Source organism: Pteropus vampyrus, unplaced genomic scaffold (assembly GCF_000151845.1).
Source record: "Pteropus vampyrus isolate Shadow unplaced genomic scaffold, Pvam_2.0 Scaffold126, whole genome shotgun sequence".
NCBI classification, from domain to species: domain Eukaryota; kingdom Metazoa; phylum Chordata; class Mammalia; order Chiroptera; family Pteropodidae; genus Pteropus; species Pteropus vampyrus.
Genome location: NW_011888907.1, coordinates 3,000,207 through 3,016,247, shown reverse-complemented (window position 1 = coordinate 3,016,247; position 16,041 = coordinate 3,000,207). Strand labels below are relative to the sequence as shown.

The window sequence follows — 16,041 nt, the reverse complement described above, 5'->3', positions numbered from 1 at the left end:
ATAGGGATCTCAGAGAGAAAAGGGGAGCCCAGTGCTTGCACAGCGCAAAAAGCCAAGGCACACCAGTGCCTCAGGTTGTTCATCTGCACAGTGGCAATGAAAATACCTGGGTGTCGCAATGGTGTCTCGTGCACAGCTGCTGTCTGGGATATAGTTAGCGTGCAAATGGAGGGTGTTCAGTAGCTCCATAAATCCAGCTTTGTCTGGGCTGCTGCCTGAGGCTGAGCCAACCTGGTGCAAGGGTAGCTATTAAGCCCTGTTGAGCAGTGAGAAGTTCCTGAGAGCTGGGGCATTGGTCGTAATAGGGATGACGTTAACAGTCTCTATGATGACAGCTCGGCAAGGGAAAGCCTAGGGGAATAGATGTTCTGTTACCTCAGACTCTTCAGTTTGGTCTCCATGGCAACAGCTGTGGGGTCCAAGCTGCCTAGGGGTGGAGCTTGGAGGGTGGGAAGAAGCTGGGGTGGGCCTGGGGAAAAAACAGCTGGTTTCCATAGTGAGAGCTGGAGAACCTAATGTTGGTTCACTCTCTGGACAGTTGTGGGGAGGGTGGTCTTCATGGTTGGTCAGGGTGGGGACAGCTGAAGTGTTGTTGTTGGTCTCTAGGGTGGGAGCCAGTGGTATCCATGGTTACAGCTAGAGGAGGGAGGCACTATCTCCATGGGTGCGACTAATGAGGGAAAGGCTGTGTGACTAAGTGACAGGTAGAAGCTGGGCTGGTCACCTTGGTGACAACGGGAAGTGGGGCAGCTTGCCTCTATAGCAAGTGACATGGATCTTATGGGTCCCTGGGACCGGGGGAATGGTCTCTTTGGTGACAGCCAGGAAAAAGGCTGTCAGGTGGGGGCAGACTTGCTCCCTCCAGAGAGATACCAGAGGGTGAGGGCACGGCCGCCAGTCATGCAAGCCAGCAGGGGTCTGTCAATCTGTTTTAGCAGTGACAGACAAAGGGTTGTTTCCCCTGAAACTGGAGAAGTGGGGATGTTCTTGACAGTGACCTGGGGATCTAGCCTAGAGAAACTTCAGGGGACTCGCGGCATAAGGGGGAAGAATGGGAGTACTCAATCTCCAGGTCACCGTCGGGGAGAGGACTGGTGCCACAGTCTCCCTGTGACTACGCGGCGTGGTTACCCGTGGTACTCTGCATTTTCTACAAGTGATGAAAGGGGGGGGGTTCAGTGTCCAGGTGACCGTTAAGTCTTCAGTCTTCAGAGAGATAGATACAGAGGGCATGTGGCCAGTCTCCAGATAATCCCTGGGGTCCAGCCTCCAGGCGACCGTGGGGTTGGTTCTGTCTGTGTCCAGGTGACCTCTGGAGATATAGCCAGTCTTCCGGAGACCTCGGGGTCTGCTGGCCGCCAGGAGTCCTCATAGGGTATGCCCCATTCCCTGGAAAAAGTCCGGGAAGGAAGGGAAGTCCACTGTCCAAGAGAAGTGGGGCTTAGTCGGTGTCCAAGGAACTCCAGGGAATTTGTCTCCTGGGACTGGCCATTTTCTGGGGCCCTCAGGGGGCGTGGTCGGTGTTGAAAGACCGCAGGAGGCCACAGGGGGCGTGGTCCGTCTCCAGGGGACCGCTAGGCACTCAGCCAGCCGCTAAGCGCCCCAGCCGTCGGCGCCCCAGGCCTAGACACGCAGCGGGATCCAGGCGGCAGGGTCACGCGCGCCTCCGGCCCAGCCACCACCTCCCGCCCAGCCCCAGCCCCAGCCGCCGGGTGCGGGGTCGGGCGCACCGGGTGCGCGGTAGCAGTAGACGCCGAAAAGGCGACGCGTAGCGTCAGGAAAGCCGAGGCTGCGCACGCCGGGCCGGCGCCCGCCACAACGCGCGCGCGGATTCACGATGGGGTAGCGCGCACTCCCGTCCGCCAGCCAGCCTGCGGTGCAGCGGTCCAGCAGCTGCAGCTTCCAGGCGGCGAACAGCTGCCCCACCTTGGCCACAGCCGCGCCGCGCGCTGCGCAGGCGCGCGCTGCTCCGGAGAAGGGCAAGGGCCGCAGCGGCTTCAGGAAGAACACACGCCCTGCGTGGGGTGGGGGGACAAGTCAGGGACACTCCCCACTCCCAGGACCTGGCCTCCTCGGGATTCTGGACACTTCCCCACCCGCCTACAGCCCAGGACCCCAGCCTCAAGATTCAAGAGCACCTCATTCTCTGCAGCTTGGGACCCCAGCCTCTGCCTAGGCAGCGTTGATTTGCGTGAGGTGGCAGTCCCGGGGAAGGGATCTCCTTGTCTGGCCTCCGAGGGCCAGTTTGAAGAGGAAGGGCCAGGGGAAAGGGAACTGTGGGGTGGAGTGGGAGAGACTGGGAGGGAGGTATTCCCGGGAGAGGCCTGTCGGGGCGCAGGGGGCTTCTTCCCAGGGGCCTACGCACCTGGGAGGTTGGAGGTGAAGCAGAAGGCGTCGTAGCGTTCCTCCGCGTTATGGCGGTAGCCATAGTTGCGCACGCCGCCGTTGGCACCTTCGCCTACCCCGGCGCTCCCTGCCCCACCGCAGGGCTCCCGGGGCTGGCTCACCGGGTACTGTACCGAGCCGTCGCGCAGCCAGCCTGCGTTGCACCAGTCCAAGCCGTCGCGCCAGGCCGCGTGCAGCTGCTCGGCTGACGCCAGGATGCCATCCTGCTCAGCGCACGCGCGCTGCGCTTCTGTGAAGGTCAGTTTATAGCGGCCTCCACGGGGGTGGTAAGGAAACACCACACCTGAGAAGACACACAAGGGTTGTTCAGTCCCCGCTCCCAACTAGCCGCCACCCACCTGACATCTGGAGTGCTGTGTCTGTTCAACCTAGATCTTCCAGCCCATCCCTCACTCTGGCCTCAGCCCTGACCGTATCTTTTTCCATCTCACACCTCTCACAGCTCCCTTTGCCTTAAGCTTGGTTCACTTGACCCTCCTTCTTAACATACTTAATCGTGTCCATTCCCGTTCCACCGTTGGAGACGTTCTACCTGTTGAACTCCCGTTCCTCCTTCAAAACCCAACTCCCACAACCCTCTTATGTATTTCTGACATTCTCTTAGTACTGGGACCTTCCCTCTGGTCAACCCCTGTGTCCACAAAACTGGGACTGTCTATGTCCAGTGCTGGTTCCCCTACACTGGGAGCCTCTGAAAGGCTGACTCTGGGCAAATCTCCCTTTGATTCCCAGCATTGTCTAGGGCAGTACCCGTTGGTTTCCCTTCCATGTCAGCTCTTATAACTCGTCCCTCATCAGACAGTCAATTCAGTTCACAAGTGTTCTGTGTTTGAAGGATAGACCTTTGGGGGTGAGTTGGGTATTCTCAGCAGATGCAGGAAGGAGGCAAAAAGGGGCCAGGGAGAAGACCTGGAGCCTGATAGACCATTTTCAAGTCCTGGTGCTGCTAACTCACTATGTGCCCTGGGGAAGGCTCTAACCTCCCTAAGCCGGTTGCATCGCACTAGGGTTTTTGGGAAAATTAAGTGAGAGACTCCAGAGAGCTCTTCAACCAAGCACATGGCACACAGAAAATGCCCAGTAAAGGAGAGCTGCCCCTATTATTGTTATTTGCTATAGCTGGGAAATTCAGCCCTAAAATCTCTCCTGGCATCTTCTAAACAACTGAAGAAAAACCAGGTGGGAGAAAATTCTTCAGATAGAAACCCCACCTCCCAGCTCCACAGTCAGCCAATCAGAGCAACCCGTCTTCCGCCACAGTGATTGACTCACGGGTGGGCACGTGACTCAAAGCTAGGCCAATGAGAGACAACTCTGGGACTCTAGCTAGCACTCCGAGGAAATCAGTTGTTAAGCTGGGAGGGTGGAACCTTGGCACAAATTTTTGGTTCCATCAGGGGAAACTTGCCAGAGGAAAGCCCACCCAGGGAAGTGGAGCAGGGGGTGGGGGGGATTCCCGACGGGGAGTGAGTTTCTCACTGTGCCTGATTCCTACACCAGGGTTTCCCAACATCCTCACTATTGACATTGTGGACTGGATCATTCTTTGCTGTAGGGAACTGTCCTGTGCTTCATGGTATATTTCACAGCATCCCTGGCCTCCATCCACTGGATGCCACCAGCAATCGATTGTCTTCTAGACATTGCAATATCCCTGGGTAGCAAAAATCAACCTGAATCAGAACCTTCCCCACCAATCCTCTAAATTCCTTTAGGCCAATGATTTGGTTTCTGTCTCTTGCAATACTCCCCCCTCTCCCCTTAGAAACATGTGTCATCCTGCCCACAGGCTGGTTACCTTCCAGGTCCAGCTTGACCATGCCAGTGTCATCCTCTAGCTCATTGGTGACCTCGCACTCATAGCGTCCATAGTCCTGCAGCGTGACGTTTCGGAGAACCAAGGAGGCATCCCCAGGACCATCACCCTGTAGCTCAGCCCGCCCGCGGTAATTGCCAAACGCCCGGTGCTGGGGGCCCAGTGCCACGAAGACATCGGTAAAGGCCAGCGGGTCCACTACTTTGGTCCACTTGAGGCGGACGCCTTCGTGGCTGTGGGCAGCTGCCTCATAGTGGTAACGGCAGGGCAAGACGATGGTGCCACCCCGGTGGCTGACCACCTGCCCAGGCGCCGTCTGCACCACCACTGAGCCCGACTCGCCCTCTGTGGGCGACCAAGGAGGGTTCAGAAGAGATCCTAGGGGCAGGGTAGGGAACCTAGGAGGGGGACCCTGGGAAAGGGATGTGGGGTTAGAAAACTTAGGTGGGGGTCAGTAAATCGGAGGAGTAAAGGGGCTCAGAGAGGGGGAGGAGAGGGGGAGACTGTGCCCGTCAGGAACGCCCAACGCCCTCCCCTTCCCCACCTCCATGCACCCCCAGCATCACCCTTGGCTACAGCTCCTGACTCACCTAGCACGTGCACGACCTTCTTCCGGCCACGCTGCGCCCCGGCGGGGGCTGCGAGCAGCAGGATTCCCCAGGCCGCCGCCCAGAGCGCACCGGGACGGAGGGCTGCTCCAGCCCACACCTGGGGGCACCAGGCGCTCAGTCCAACCTCCTGGCCTTTGCCTTTCGGAGGACTAGCCCCTTGGCCTTCCTTCTCCGCGACGAGGATTTCTCATGTACCCAGGCCTCCTCCCCAGCCAGGGTCCCAGAGGACTCCCCTAAGAAGACTGGCAGACCCCTGTCCCGACTTTCCTCTCCTGGGACTGCACACCCTCACTCCTGCACATAGTCCCCGCCCCTGGGCTTGCCTTCCCTTAGTCCTGCGCAGTAACCTACCTGATCCCCTAACCCTAACACTAGAGGTTCGGAGCCCCGCCCCCTTCTCTCTCTCTGGCCCAGGCCAGAGATGCGGGGAGGGGGGAGGAGCTGGAGGAGCGGCAGCAGCAAGGTTATCCGTGCGCCAGGAGACTGCAGCAAACCGGGCCGGGAAAGGGGGGAAGTGTAGAGAGAGGGAAAGACAGAGAGAGGGAGAGAAAAGGGAGACAGAGACAGAGAGAAAAGCAGGGAGAGATGGAGACGGGGCAGGAGTGTGAGAGGGAGAAAGACAGAAAAGGAAGGAAAGACAGATAAAGAAAGATGCAGTGGGAGAGACAGACCGAAAAGGAGAGAGGAGAGAGAACAAGAGGGAGAGACACAGAGAAGAGGGAGACATGGGGGTAGGGAGAGATAGAGAGGCTCAGAGAGGGAGAGAAAAGGGACCAGGCAAAAAAGAGGGAGAGAAAAGTAGGGAAAGACGAGGAGGGATAGAGACAGGAGAGAAACACGGAGGGACCTAGAGACAGAGACAGAGACAGAATCCCGGAGAGAGACCTATCGAGACCCACTCTGTGGCCGCACTCACCATTCTGCCCGTACAGACCCGGCCGAGTGGCCCCTACGCGCCGGGACTGCGCTCCTGGCACACCCGGGGAAGGACTGGGCAGGTCCCTGCGGGCGGCGCAATCCCGGCGTCTGCCTGCAAGGGGAGGAGGGAAGCAAACGAGATGGGGGGCGGCGGGGGGTGCGTTAAAGGGAACGCGGAGGCGCGGGCGCTTGGCGGAGAGAAAGCCTGGCGCGGATGCAAGTAGGAACACGCTGGACAGTGAATGCAGGACCAGGTCACTGCCCCTGCTGGCTGACTGCGAGCCCGTGGAGGAATCTCTCTGGGCCTCAGTTTAACCATCTTTAAAATGGAGGAGGGGCTTTATGGAGTCTTCCAGCTCAGATGCCCTGCGTAGTCAGGGGACTGAGTAAGCTGGGAAAGGGGCTTGGCCTGCAGGTCTGTTTTCCCATTTCCCACTGGGTGACCATCGTGTGGTCCTGGACTCTAGCACTGAAAAGGTGCTCATTTTGTGGGGTGCGGAACCCACAAACAGTTATCCAATCATGCAGCAACAGATACAAATCCAAATCTGCCCCTCGACAGCAGTGGAACCTTGGAAGAGAGCTTGGTCTCTGAACCTCAGTTTCCACCTCTGGGAAATGGAATGCTAATTCTTTGGTGAAGATCCAGTGGCTAGACATACAGTCAATAGGTGGCTAATAAGTGTTGAATAGGGAGCAGGGGAGTCTGGTCAAGCCTCTGATTCCACTCTAGCCCATTACCCCTGAACCTAGCCCTTCATCCAGGTTCAATAATCAAACCAGAAAACAATGAACCCTTCCCCCAACCCCTCGGCTGCCTCCCCAGGCTGTCTCCCCAAAATATAAACCAAACAGACAGCAGAGGCAGGGTTATAGGCTCTGTGGTTGAACTGGCCGGGGCTGGGTTCCTAGCTCAGCTGTACCTAGGAGGTGTGACCTCAGATCAAGACTTTCATCTCCTGCAGGCTCAGTTTCCCCATCTGGAATACGTGGTAAGATCCAGCATATAGCATGTGAGGTTAGCCTTTGGTGTGTTATACTGTAGGTGCTTAATAATTGTGCCACACTATTAATTATTATAATTTATTGGCAGAAACAGGACTTTAAAACTCTTCTGATTGTGACTTCAGGCAGGTTCTGGTTCTCTGAGCCTCAGTTTTCCCGACCTGGAAGATGGAGTTGTATACACCGACCAGAGGCAGAATTCTGCTACCTGGCATCTCCAGCTCCTGACCTCCTGACCATCATACTGGCAGTAATGAGTGGGCTTTTGCGGGGTCTGAGAAGAGAGTCCCTCACCCCTGCCCCATGAAACACTCAGGCAGCAACATTTTAGGCATCAAAAGGGCTTTTACTAAAAGGATCCATGAGAGTAATGGGTAAATTCTGTGAGAGTAGAAGAATATGTGGAGGTTGGGGAGCAGTGACAGCTGAGTGTGGCTGTAGCCCTCTCTGTCAGAACACCTGGCCCTTGGGTCTTCCATCCCACCAGCTGGCCTTGAAACCACCATAGTCAGGACTAAAGACACCAGGGACATACCTCCTGCCTCTAAAGACCCAACCTACCCTTCTGGGGGCAGCGCCGGCTGGCTGTGTAAACAGAGTCCTGGGGAGTCTCACAGTCCCATCAGTGCTGCTTTTTGTGGGGGGCCTGGGAGCCAGGGGGTGGATGCAGGAAGAAGGCAGGCCACAACAGGCAGCGATAGGCCAACAGGTGGGGGCCCAGCGCATACATCAGGTTGCACAAGAAGAAGCAGGCCCAGGTATCTTCGGGCACACGGTAGGTGAAGGGTGTGCGCAGGTGCATGGAGGCACCCATGTGTGAGAATTGTGCCTGGTGGCCACACAGGGAGAATGGGTGTCAGGGGCCAGGAGAGAACCAGTCTCAGTATCACCAACATCCCATCTTGGGGAGCCCAGAAGGTCCCCGTCTCCATCTCACTGGCTCTGCTGACCTACCTGTCTCCCCTTTCCAGTCCCTCTGTCTCTAAATATTCCTGACCCCACATGTCCTGTCTGTCCTTGTACATCTGTGAGCCTCTTCCTAGCTACTTAATCAGAACCATCTTCACTCTGTCTGCTGGGCCCTGCACCTCATCTCTGACCTGGGTCTAGCTCTTCCCCACCCCGGGCAGCTGCCCTCGACACAAATCCTGTTGATTCTACCCCATAGATATCCTCCTGGTCCCCACTGCCCTGACCTGGGCCCAGCCTTTATCATATCCCATTAGGAATCCAGAAACAGGCCCCCAGCTCTGACTGGGTCCCCACAGCTCAAACACCTCCCATGACTTCCCTTCTTTCTCTGCACAAGCCCCCAAGCTCATGTTCAAAGCCCTCAGTATCAAGCTGCTAATTTCTCTTGCCTCTGCTTTTACCCTTATTATGGTTCTGCTAAATCACTGTCTCCCTCTGTCCCTTTCTTTATGCTGTTCTCACTCCTGGAATGCCCTTCCCTGCCTGGAAAACTCATTCCCATACATCGAAGTCCAGTTCTTATGCCTCCTTTTCTAAGAAATCTGTCCCCTCTGAAATCTCTCTCAGCCTCTTTCCCTCCCTCTCTTCAGTTCTGACCCCATGAAAGTATCTGTGTCTGGCTCTTTTTCCCCCAGGCTAGGAAATACTGGGGCACTGAGCTGGAGCTGGGGCCTCTTAGGGGCCCAGCATCACCCTGTCCAGGGCAAGCACAAAAGCAATTGATGGGTAGGCTGAAACTTACTTCCTTATGCACCTGTGTCCCCCAGACCTCACCTGGCCTATGGCTCCAGCAAACACCAAGGCCCAGTCCGGCAGCCAGGAACAGCCAGGGAAGATGAGGGCATAGGCAGCCAGGCCGTAGAAGGGCAGTGCATAGAACATGTATATCAGCATCTGAGGGACACACAGCCAACAGGATGAGCAGCTGCCTGAGAGGTCTTCTGAGACCTCCTCGGGTGAGAGCCCCAGGGAGGATCTAGTCAGCCTCAGACCCCACCCAGGATGGAGACTCTTTGCACATCCCACCCTGTGCAAACTGCACCTCTATTTCTCTTTGGTATCCCTCCACCACATACACACATGCACACACTGAGCCTACCCACGTTACTCCTGGCAACAATGACCAGAGCTAGGCAATGGGCATGTGATTCACACCTGGCCAATCAGAGCCTGCCTGAGACTCATGCTTAAGCTCTGGGGAAATAAGGGCTCACATTCCTCTAAGGTGGCTAAGTAGGACGAAAAGAAGCCTGGAGCTGCCCAAGACTGTCTCTGCCATCCCACAAAGGGACCACCTGAGAGTGGAGCCCATGCAAAGAAAGCAGAGCCCAGAGACAGAGCTATCCTTGAGCTCTTGGATCCAGTCATTCCTGAGGCTATGTCTATACATTTTTAGTAGGACGATAATTCCATCTGTGCTTCTACCAGTTGACTTTGTGTTTCTGGCACCTGCTTCAAATAGGCCCAGTGGATCCCTATGGGTGGCAGAACCATAGTCCTCTCTTGCCACCCACCGTCTTACCTGCACCTTTGGGTAGGCCACAGGGTCTCGCAGATATGGTTCATACTGATAGATATAGACAAAGCAGGCATCTGTGGGACAGTCAAGCACTACCTGGAGCCAACAGACAACCAACAACCCACCTGAAACATCCCTCCCACAGGAAGCCTTCCCCATTTTCCCAGGCAGAACCCAAACCCCTCACTCTGACCTCCCCCAGCCTTGGTTCTCTCCTCTGGCTGAGAATCCAGATATTGGAACTGGGGAGTAGGCTTTAGGGAATAGGGCTTTGGGATGAAACACTCAAGTCAGACTCAATGAAGAACTTCTGTGGATGATCAGATTGGAGAGCAGTGGCCTTTTTGCACTAAGTAAAGAAACACTGTGGGAAGGGAGGGCCGGGGATGGCGGCTAGAGGCAGGAGAGGAGTAGGTTGGCCAAACTCACAAGGCCCCGGAAGAGGGTGAAGAACCCAGCAAGGATGAGGTAGATGACAAGGGCCAGGTCAGCTGGGCGCTGCAGTAGCCCCTTTCTTTGCTCCTCCTGCACCTACCTCATGAGAGAGAGAGAGCATGGAAAGTCTGGTATCCAATAGGCACTCCGTAAAAGCTCATCCATTCTTTCCTAATGACCAAGGAGATCCTTCCAAGAAGACAATGTTTTCAACCAGAAAAAAACTCAAATTGGGAACACTCAGGTAGGTGGGCACAGGCTGGCCTGAGGGCAAGGCACCTACCATGTTGGGGGTGCAGCGGGTTGGTGCCCGCGACTGGTTGAAGACCTTCAGGCCAGCCCAGCATGGGACCAGCACATATGGAATGGTGAGGAAGAAGGTGGGCCTGATCTCTGAGCTGTATTTCCCTGTCATGGTAGGAGAGATGGGTGTCACTCAGCGAGGATTTCCCAGGCCTGGCTGGTCCCATTAGCTGAGCCATGCCAGAGTTCCTGGATGGATGTCACGATTCACAAATGCCCTCCTCGCTCAAGCTCTAACACCTCTGGTTCCCCAATGACCATAAGGTGATGTTCATGCTCCTCAACCTGGCCTGCCTCAGTTTACCTTTTGGACACAGCTCCTACACTTCAGCTATTCTTGGCTCCCCTTGGATACACCCTTCCAAGAGGAAATGGGGAGAGGTGGGCAGGCTGCTGGCTTAGGCTGTGTATGGGGGAACCTTTCAAAGACATTGGGGAGCAGATGGAGGACCCAGCAGGGGCTTCCAGGTGCAGGGCAATAACCAGCCCGCGGAGGCAGGATTCGTCAAAACCAAGTCCTTACCAAGGATGTTTCCTGGGAGGAACACCAGGATGCTCATGACAAAGGACCCCAGCCAGTACAGTCCAAGGTTTCGGTACCTCTTCCTGGGTTGCAGATGGAGGGGTGGCCAGTAGATATCTGTCCCCAGTCTCAGAACCCCAGTCAGAGCCCAGGATCCACCCTGGGCTCCCCAGCTCTGGGTCCCTCCCAGTTTCTCCCAGGATAGAAGAAACAACAAGTTGAATGAGGGAATAAACAGTCGGACCCTCTATGAAGGACAGAAGTGGCTGCTCAGAACAAGAGAAGAGTGCTGACCACCACTGTCACCTGTGACATTTCCTGGAAGCTTCTCCTGGCCATCCCTGGCTGGAGTCCTAGAGGAACCTCCTGATTTCTCCTAGACAAACTTCTGGTTCCCCCTGGCCTGAGACCCCACCTGCTTCCCAGGGTCCAGGTGCCACCCATGCACCTTCTGCGAATGGCACCAGCCATGGCCAAGTAGAGGAGGTAGTGAACAGTGCCGTCCCAGTAGCAGATGAAGATTCCATGTGCAGTGCGCAGGAATGGCTCGCCCTGTGAGGGCAGGTGTAGGGCTCAGATGCACAGCCAGGCAGGGGCCATCCCAGGCCACCCCCTACATACCTCCTTGGTGTAGAACTCCATGAAGCCTATCATGTAGCCATCTTCTTGGAGAGCGATAAGGAGGTCCACCACCGAGGTGAAGGCAAAGACTGCAAACACTGTGGGGAAAGTGGGCAGGGCAGGCCTGGGTGTGGGTGGGGCCTGAGGCTATGTCAAGGACCCAGATCCAGGCAAGGAGTCTGCACCTAGCTGCTCCCAGTCCCCACTCTACAGGTCATATGAACCACAGCCCTGCCTCAAGGGGAGACGCAGTCCCTGCCTTTAGGGGTTCCAGACTGAGAGAGGTACTATCCCTACCTTCAGGAGACCCCAGAGTGATGGAAAGACACTGTTCCTCATCTCAGCCCCAAGTCTTAAGGGAGAGGGCCTCTGAGGTTTCCCCAGTCAATGGGGGTTCTCTAGTCTCTTTGAGGTTCTTCAGTCCAATGGGAGCCCTTCAAATTCCCTCCAGTCTGATGGAGGAGGCCTTTCAAGGGCCTCAGTGTGATTGAGATGCCCTTGCTCACAGTTCTCTTCCCTCTCACTGACTCACCAGCATAGAGTGGGTCGTAGTAGATCTCCCCACGGGACAAGCTATAGATGGCCACAAAGAACAGACCCAGGATCAGGGTGCTCATCAAGGCCACCCCCAGGGGACTGTGAAGAGAAAAACCAAGTCAGGGAGACCAGGCCCAGTGCTGAGGCCCCACTGCATTCTAGTGAGGGCAAGAGCAGACTCTGGGAGGCTCCAGGGGATGAGGCTGAAGCATCTGTTCATCCAGGAATACTATTCCCTGAAACTGCCCTTTCCCATCACCAAGCTCTTTCCCTGGCTGTTTTCTCCTCCTGGAAATTGCTTTCAGAAGTCTCATTTCCAGTTGGCAAACTTCCACTCATCCTTCATGACCCATCTACATTGCTCATCCTCCAGGAAGCCTTTTCTGACTCCTCAGAAAGAATCATTGCCCAACTTGGGCCAGGTACAGAGGCCCTTTCCAACTGTATGATTTAGTCCATCACTTGCTGATATGTATTTGACTCAATTTGCTTAATCATTCATTAGACAACGCTGAACCCCTCTGTGGCTGGACCCAGCGCCCACACCTGCCAGAGAGTCTCTAGTGCTCAGCTGTGTACACCTCACTATGTGAAGCTCCTGACTTCTCCTGGCTAAAGTCTAAATGCCTCCATTGACTCCACCCAATCACTACTCTGATCTGTCCCCATCAACCTGATAAGGCAGGTCAACTAGCTGCATAGACAGTAGAAGCCAGGTCTTTGGGCAACCCCTCAACACTTGGCAAACCAAGGCACAGAGAGGGCAGACCTATCCAAGGTCACACATTCTCCCTGCCTACTCTCTCCAGACCCTACCTCCTCTGAGTACCCTCTGATCCCTAGGATCCCCATTTCTGGCCCCATCTGACCAACAATGACAATTATAGTAATCAGATGGGACCACACTAGAGTCTTTGCACACGATCTGTAATCCTTAACTGAACTATGAGATGAGATCTAAGATTACGTTCATTACTAAGTGAAGAACCTGAGGCTCCCAGAGGCAACCTGGAGCACTCAGGGTCTAGGGAGATGGAGCCAGAAATTTGTACCCAAAGAACCAAACCCATAATCAAGACTCCCTCTACTCCATGTCTTGGGTCGAGCTGGGTTTGGGAGTGTGAGGGGCTTGCTGATGCCGGGTACCAGTAGCTGGATCCACAGGAGTAGGGTCTAAGATTAGGAAACAGGAATAGGGAGGTCAAGACATGTAGGGGAAACTGAAGCTAGGGTCAAGGTGAGCTAGTCCTGAACAAAAGAAAGTCCCAGGCCTGAGACAGGAGATAGAGGAACTGGCTGGTAGGGACGGTGCAGCAGAACGTGTGTGTGGCAAGAGCCTGGTCATCAAGGCCTTATCTGGGGAAATACTTTGGAGCCTGTGCTGGGCACATTCCTGGAAAAACCCCAGAAACGCTCCAAAACTCTGTCCTTTGAGAGGTTCTGCTTCTCAACGACCCTTCTCCCCAGGCCTCAAACGTCCCAGGGGCGCCCCAACGCCCAGCACAAAGTCTCCCAGCTGGTGGGTTAAGGACTTCCGGCTAGAGGGTTCTGATCCAGTCCCATCCTGCCATGCCGAAGTGGCTGGGGCTCCGAGCTCTCCCAGAGCCAGGTCCGCCGCGCATGCGCATCCTCTCTCCGGCCCCCACCTCACACCCCAGTCTAGCCCCGCGTCCCCTGGCCCCCTGCACGCACTGCGAGAGCACCGAGACGTGGTTGAGCGCATAGAACACTGGGAGGGCGCCAAGCGACAAAGCCGCGATCTTGCCCGCCAGCGGTGGGGTGTCCATAGCTGCGGCACTCGGACAGTGGCACGGACCCCGCGACCTCTAGGGTGCTCGGCTCCGCCGCCGCAGCGAGTCTGGGTGGGAGGTTGCCAGAGACGGGCCTGGCCCCGCCCCGAGCAAAGGTCGACCCACTCTGTGCCCTGGTCGTGTTGCCACAGCCTTGGCCGCCCTGTGCGTTCCTGCGGAGCCTCCGAGGCCCCTCCCCCCTCGACGCCTTCAATGGACTCAGTGCGGTCCCCTACGGCCAACCTCAGTTTCTCTATTAAAGGCTAGAACACGACGCCTCGGATGCTTCCAGATGCTTCCCCAGTGGCAACTTCATTCTGAGGGAATTCGTTCTCCTCGTTCTGCTCTTCTTCATCCTAGGGCACCAGTGTCCCAGCCTCGACTCCCAACCACATTTTTGTCTTCTCTTCCCCCAGGATCAAGTAGGCATGGCCCTTGCGCGCTGAAGGAGGAAACTCACTCACTGCTTGGGCGCAGTTACCTTCAGAGCACTTGGATTTAAGTTTTCATGTGGGGGTCACACATTTAAACTCGTGTTCAAATGTGAAGCTTTGAGCCTGGGGGCCATCTCAGGGCAGGCGGCCTCGGCCCTGGGTTGCGGTGCCTTGAAGGACTCTGATTCTGTGCTCTGAGATCCTGTCATGTAACCTGGACATATTATGGACAGCTGAGGCAGGACTCCCGCTCAGGTGAGCAGGGCCAGAGGGGGGGGGGGGCAATGAGACCGCTGAGATTAGGTGGGTGTGAAGAGTTTGGTGAGTTTGGTAGTGTTCCTGGCAAGAATAGTTCAGGCCTGGGACTGGGAGGCGGGGAGCCGCGAGAGGGTTCTGAACAGTCTGGAGGCTGGGCCAAGTCCAGAGAGAGATGTGAAGCAGAGGGTGGACCTATAACGGGGCTGCAGGGTGAATTAGGAGGCAGCTGTCTTTGTCACGCCCACAAACCAGCTTCGTATTTCCGCCCATGTGGTACTTGCAGCTACTCGAAAGGGTAAGATTCCTGCCTGGAGGGGTTGCGGGACAGTCTGGGGTTGGAATAAGATTGAAACCCTCGTGCCTTCTCCATGTAGCCCCTTGGCCCTATGCCAGGTGGGTCCTATCTCTGAGCCTGGGTGACATGTTCTGGCCACTGACCTGACAACCTTCCCCAGATGTCTTTTGCCTTTGGGGTGAAATTCAGGTTCCTCTGGGCTGACCTGAAGCTCCAGTCTGGTTTCTTGACCTTCCCAATGCTGGCAGTGACAACAGTTCACAGGTCTCTTTCCTGTATACAAGATGGACTCTCCTTGTTTTTCCTCACCCTTTAAAGTAGATCCTAATGTCCCCTCCTCAAGGCAGCCCTCCCTGCCACCGGCAGGACCAAGGGTATCTGGCCCAGCTCTTTCTAGGGGCCTGGCTTTGTACTGTGGTGGGGAGGCACCTGCGTGCACGCATGCACACGCACACACACACAGCATCTAGAGGCCTCCTCTTCCAACTCTCCCTCTGCCTTGGGGGTAAAGTCCACGGGCTGAGTCTGGCCAGCCTCCCAGCCAGAATTCAATAGAGAGATAACCCTAACCTGGATGGTGGGGTGCCTGGGACTGAAGCCCAGCGTCCCCATCGCTGTAACCTCTGGAAGTGGGTAGGTGGCCCAGGTCAAGGTGTGTACTATACCTGTGCTTGGGATCCTGGCACGTATCACCTTCATCCTGCCTGGGTACAGTACCATGGAGGGGAGATGGTGGCATGTCACCCAGCCTGGACTCTGCTGCTGAGACCCTCCCAACTCCCTGGAGGTCCCACTGAGACCCTGCCCAGGCCACCTGCACCACAGGTTCGGGTTCCTCTTGGCAACATTTATCAGTCTCAGATTGTTATGGGTTCACCAACACGTCCCTATCCATCCTGGGACACCAAATCCAGCTCAGGCCCTCAGAGCCCATGAGCATGCAGAGGTTGAACAGACCCACTTAATGCACGTGTGGGAGCAGACAGGTAGGCTGTAGGTTCATCAGATTCTCAGGCCTTGATACTCCAAGCATGGCTGCAGCTGGATCCCCAGGTGTTTCTGCACAAATGTGAGGCACTGGCTCTGGAGACGTGGGGAGCTGCTCTCAGCGTACACCTTAGCTTGGGCCACCCACCCACCTCCCATCCTCCAGGAGGCATATGTAATCTTAGCACACAGCTGTCCCCCAAAGGCACAAGACCCAGGGAAGTGTGTCTACCACAGAGGTGAGACCCAGGGTAGGTGGGGCAGCCTGGGCTGCAGTCATCACTTGCCGGGGCTGGCTGGGTTTTGGGGCCTGTAGTAGCCAACTGCCGGGGAGGAGAGAAACACAGATGTGTCCTGAGGGAAGGATGGGCCCTGCCTGGAGACCCCTGCTCAAGACCTTCCTGCAGTGCAGTGCTAGGCTGGGAGGACCCCCCACATATTCCCTGGCCAAGCTGTGGCCAGGTCTCACTGGCTGGCCCTGTTTCTCAACTCCAACCCATTCTATGCCAATGGAGAATAAAATATCCATGGGCAAAGGGCCAGACGGTGTTCTGAGATTCCTCAGGCTCTGGAGAACCTTCACAATAGCACCCTGTCTTCAACTGCCTGGC

General features: G+C 56.1%; 2 protein-coding genes across 2 annotated transcripts; both read right to left on the bottom strand.

Moving 5' to 3' along the window:
• Nucleotides 1-1,623: 1,623 nt before the first annotated feature.
• On the bottom strand, nucleotides 1,624-6,971 carry HAPLN4 (hyaluronan and proteoglycan link protein 4). Its single transcript, XM_023534568.1, has 6 exons — nucleotides 6,965-6,971; nucleotides 5,750-5,863; nucleotides 4,813-5,019; nucleotides 4,205-4,567; nucleotides 2,366-2,689; nucleotides 1,624-2,015 (listed from the first exon to the last, which is right to left on the bottom strand). Exons 1-6 carry the CDS (start codon nucleotides 6,969-6,971, stop codon nucleotides 1,624-1,626), a joined length of 1,407 nt encoding a protein of 468 aa, XP_023390336.1.
• TM6SF2 (transmembrane 6 superfamily member 2) lies at nucleotides 6,850-15,961 on the bottom strand. The gene is made up of 10 exons (XM_011366713.2): nucleotides 13,359-15,961; nucleotides 11,662-11,765; nucleotides 11,130-11,227; nucleotides 10,957-11,060; nucleotides 10,509-10,591; nucleotides 9,966-10,090; nucleotides 9,677-9,778; nucleotides 9,251-9,343; nucleotides 8,503-8,622; nucleotides 6,850-7,585 (listed from the first exon to the last, which is right to left on the bottom strand). The coding sequence occupies exons 1-10, from the start codon at nucleotides 13,451-13,453 to the stop codon at nucleotides 7,379-7,381; spliced, it is 1,131 nt and encodes a 376-aa protein (XP_011365015.1). The 5' UTR covers nucleotides 13,454-15,961; the 3' UTR covers nucleotides 6,850-7,378.
• Nucleotides 15,962-16,041: the final 80 nt, after the last annotated feature.

Bases quoted from the DNA above. Each gene is read 5' to 3' on its own strand.
- HAPLN4 (XM_023534568.1), bottom strand. The intron at 5,020-5,749 runs GTGAGTGCGGCC...TGGGTACATGAG, and splicing joins GGGTCTGTACGGGCAGAATG to AAATCCTCGTCGCGGAGAAG. The intron at 2,016-2,365 runs GTGCGTAGGCCC...CACCCCACGCAG, and splicing joins CTTCACCTCCAACCTCCCAG to GGCGTGTGTTCTTCCTGAAG.
- TM6SF2 (XM_011366713.2), bottom strand. From the start codon at position 13,453: ATGGACACCCCACCGCTGGCGGGCAAGATCGCGGCTTTGTCGCTTGGC. The intron at 11,766-13,358 runs GTGCGTGCAGGG...TTCTCTTCACAG, and splicing joins CACGTCTCGGTGCTCTCGCA to TCCCCTGGGGGTGGCCTTGA. The intron at 9,344-9,676 runs GTGAGTTTGGCC...TGTTGGCTCCAG, and splicing joins TCACCCTCTTCCGGGGCCTT to GTAGTGCTTGACTGTCCCAC.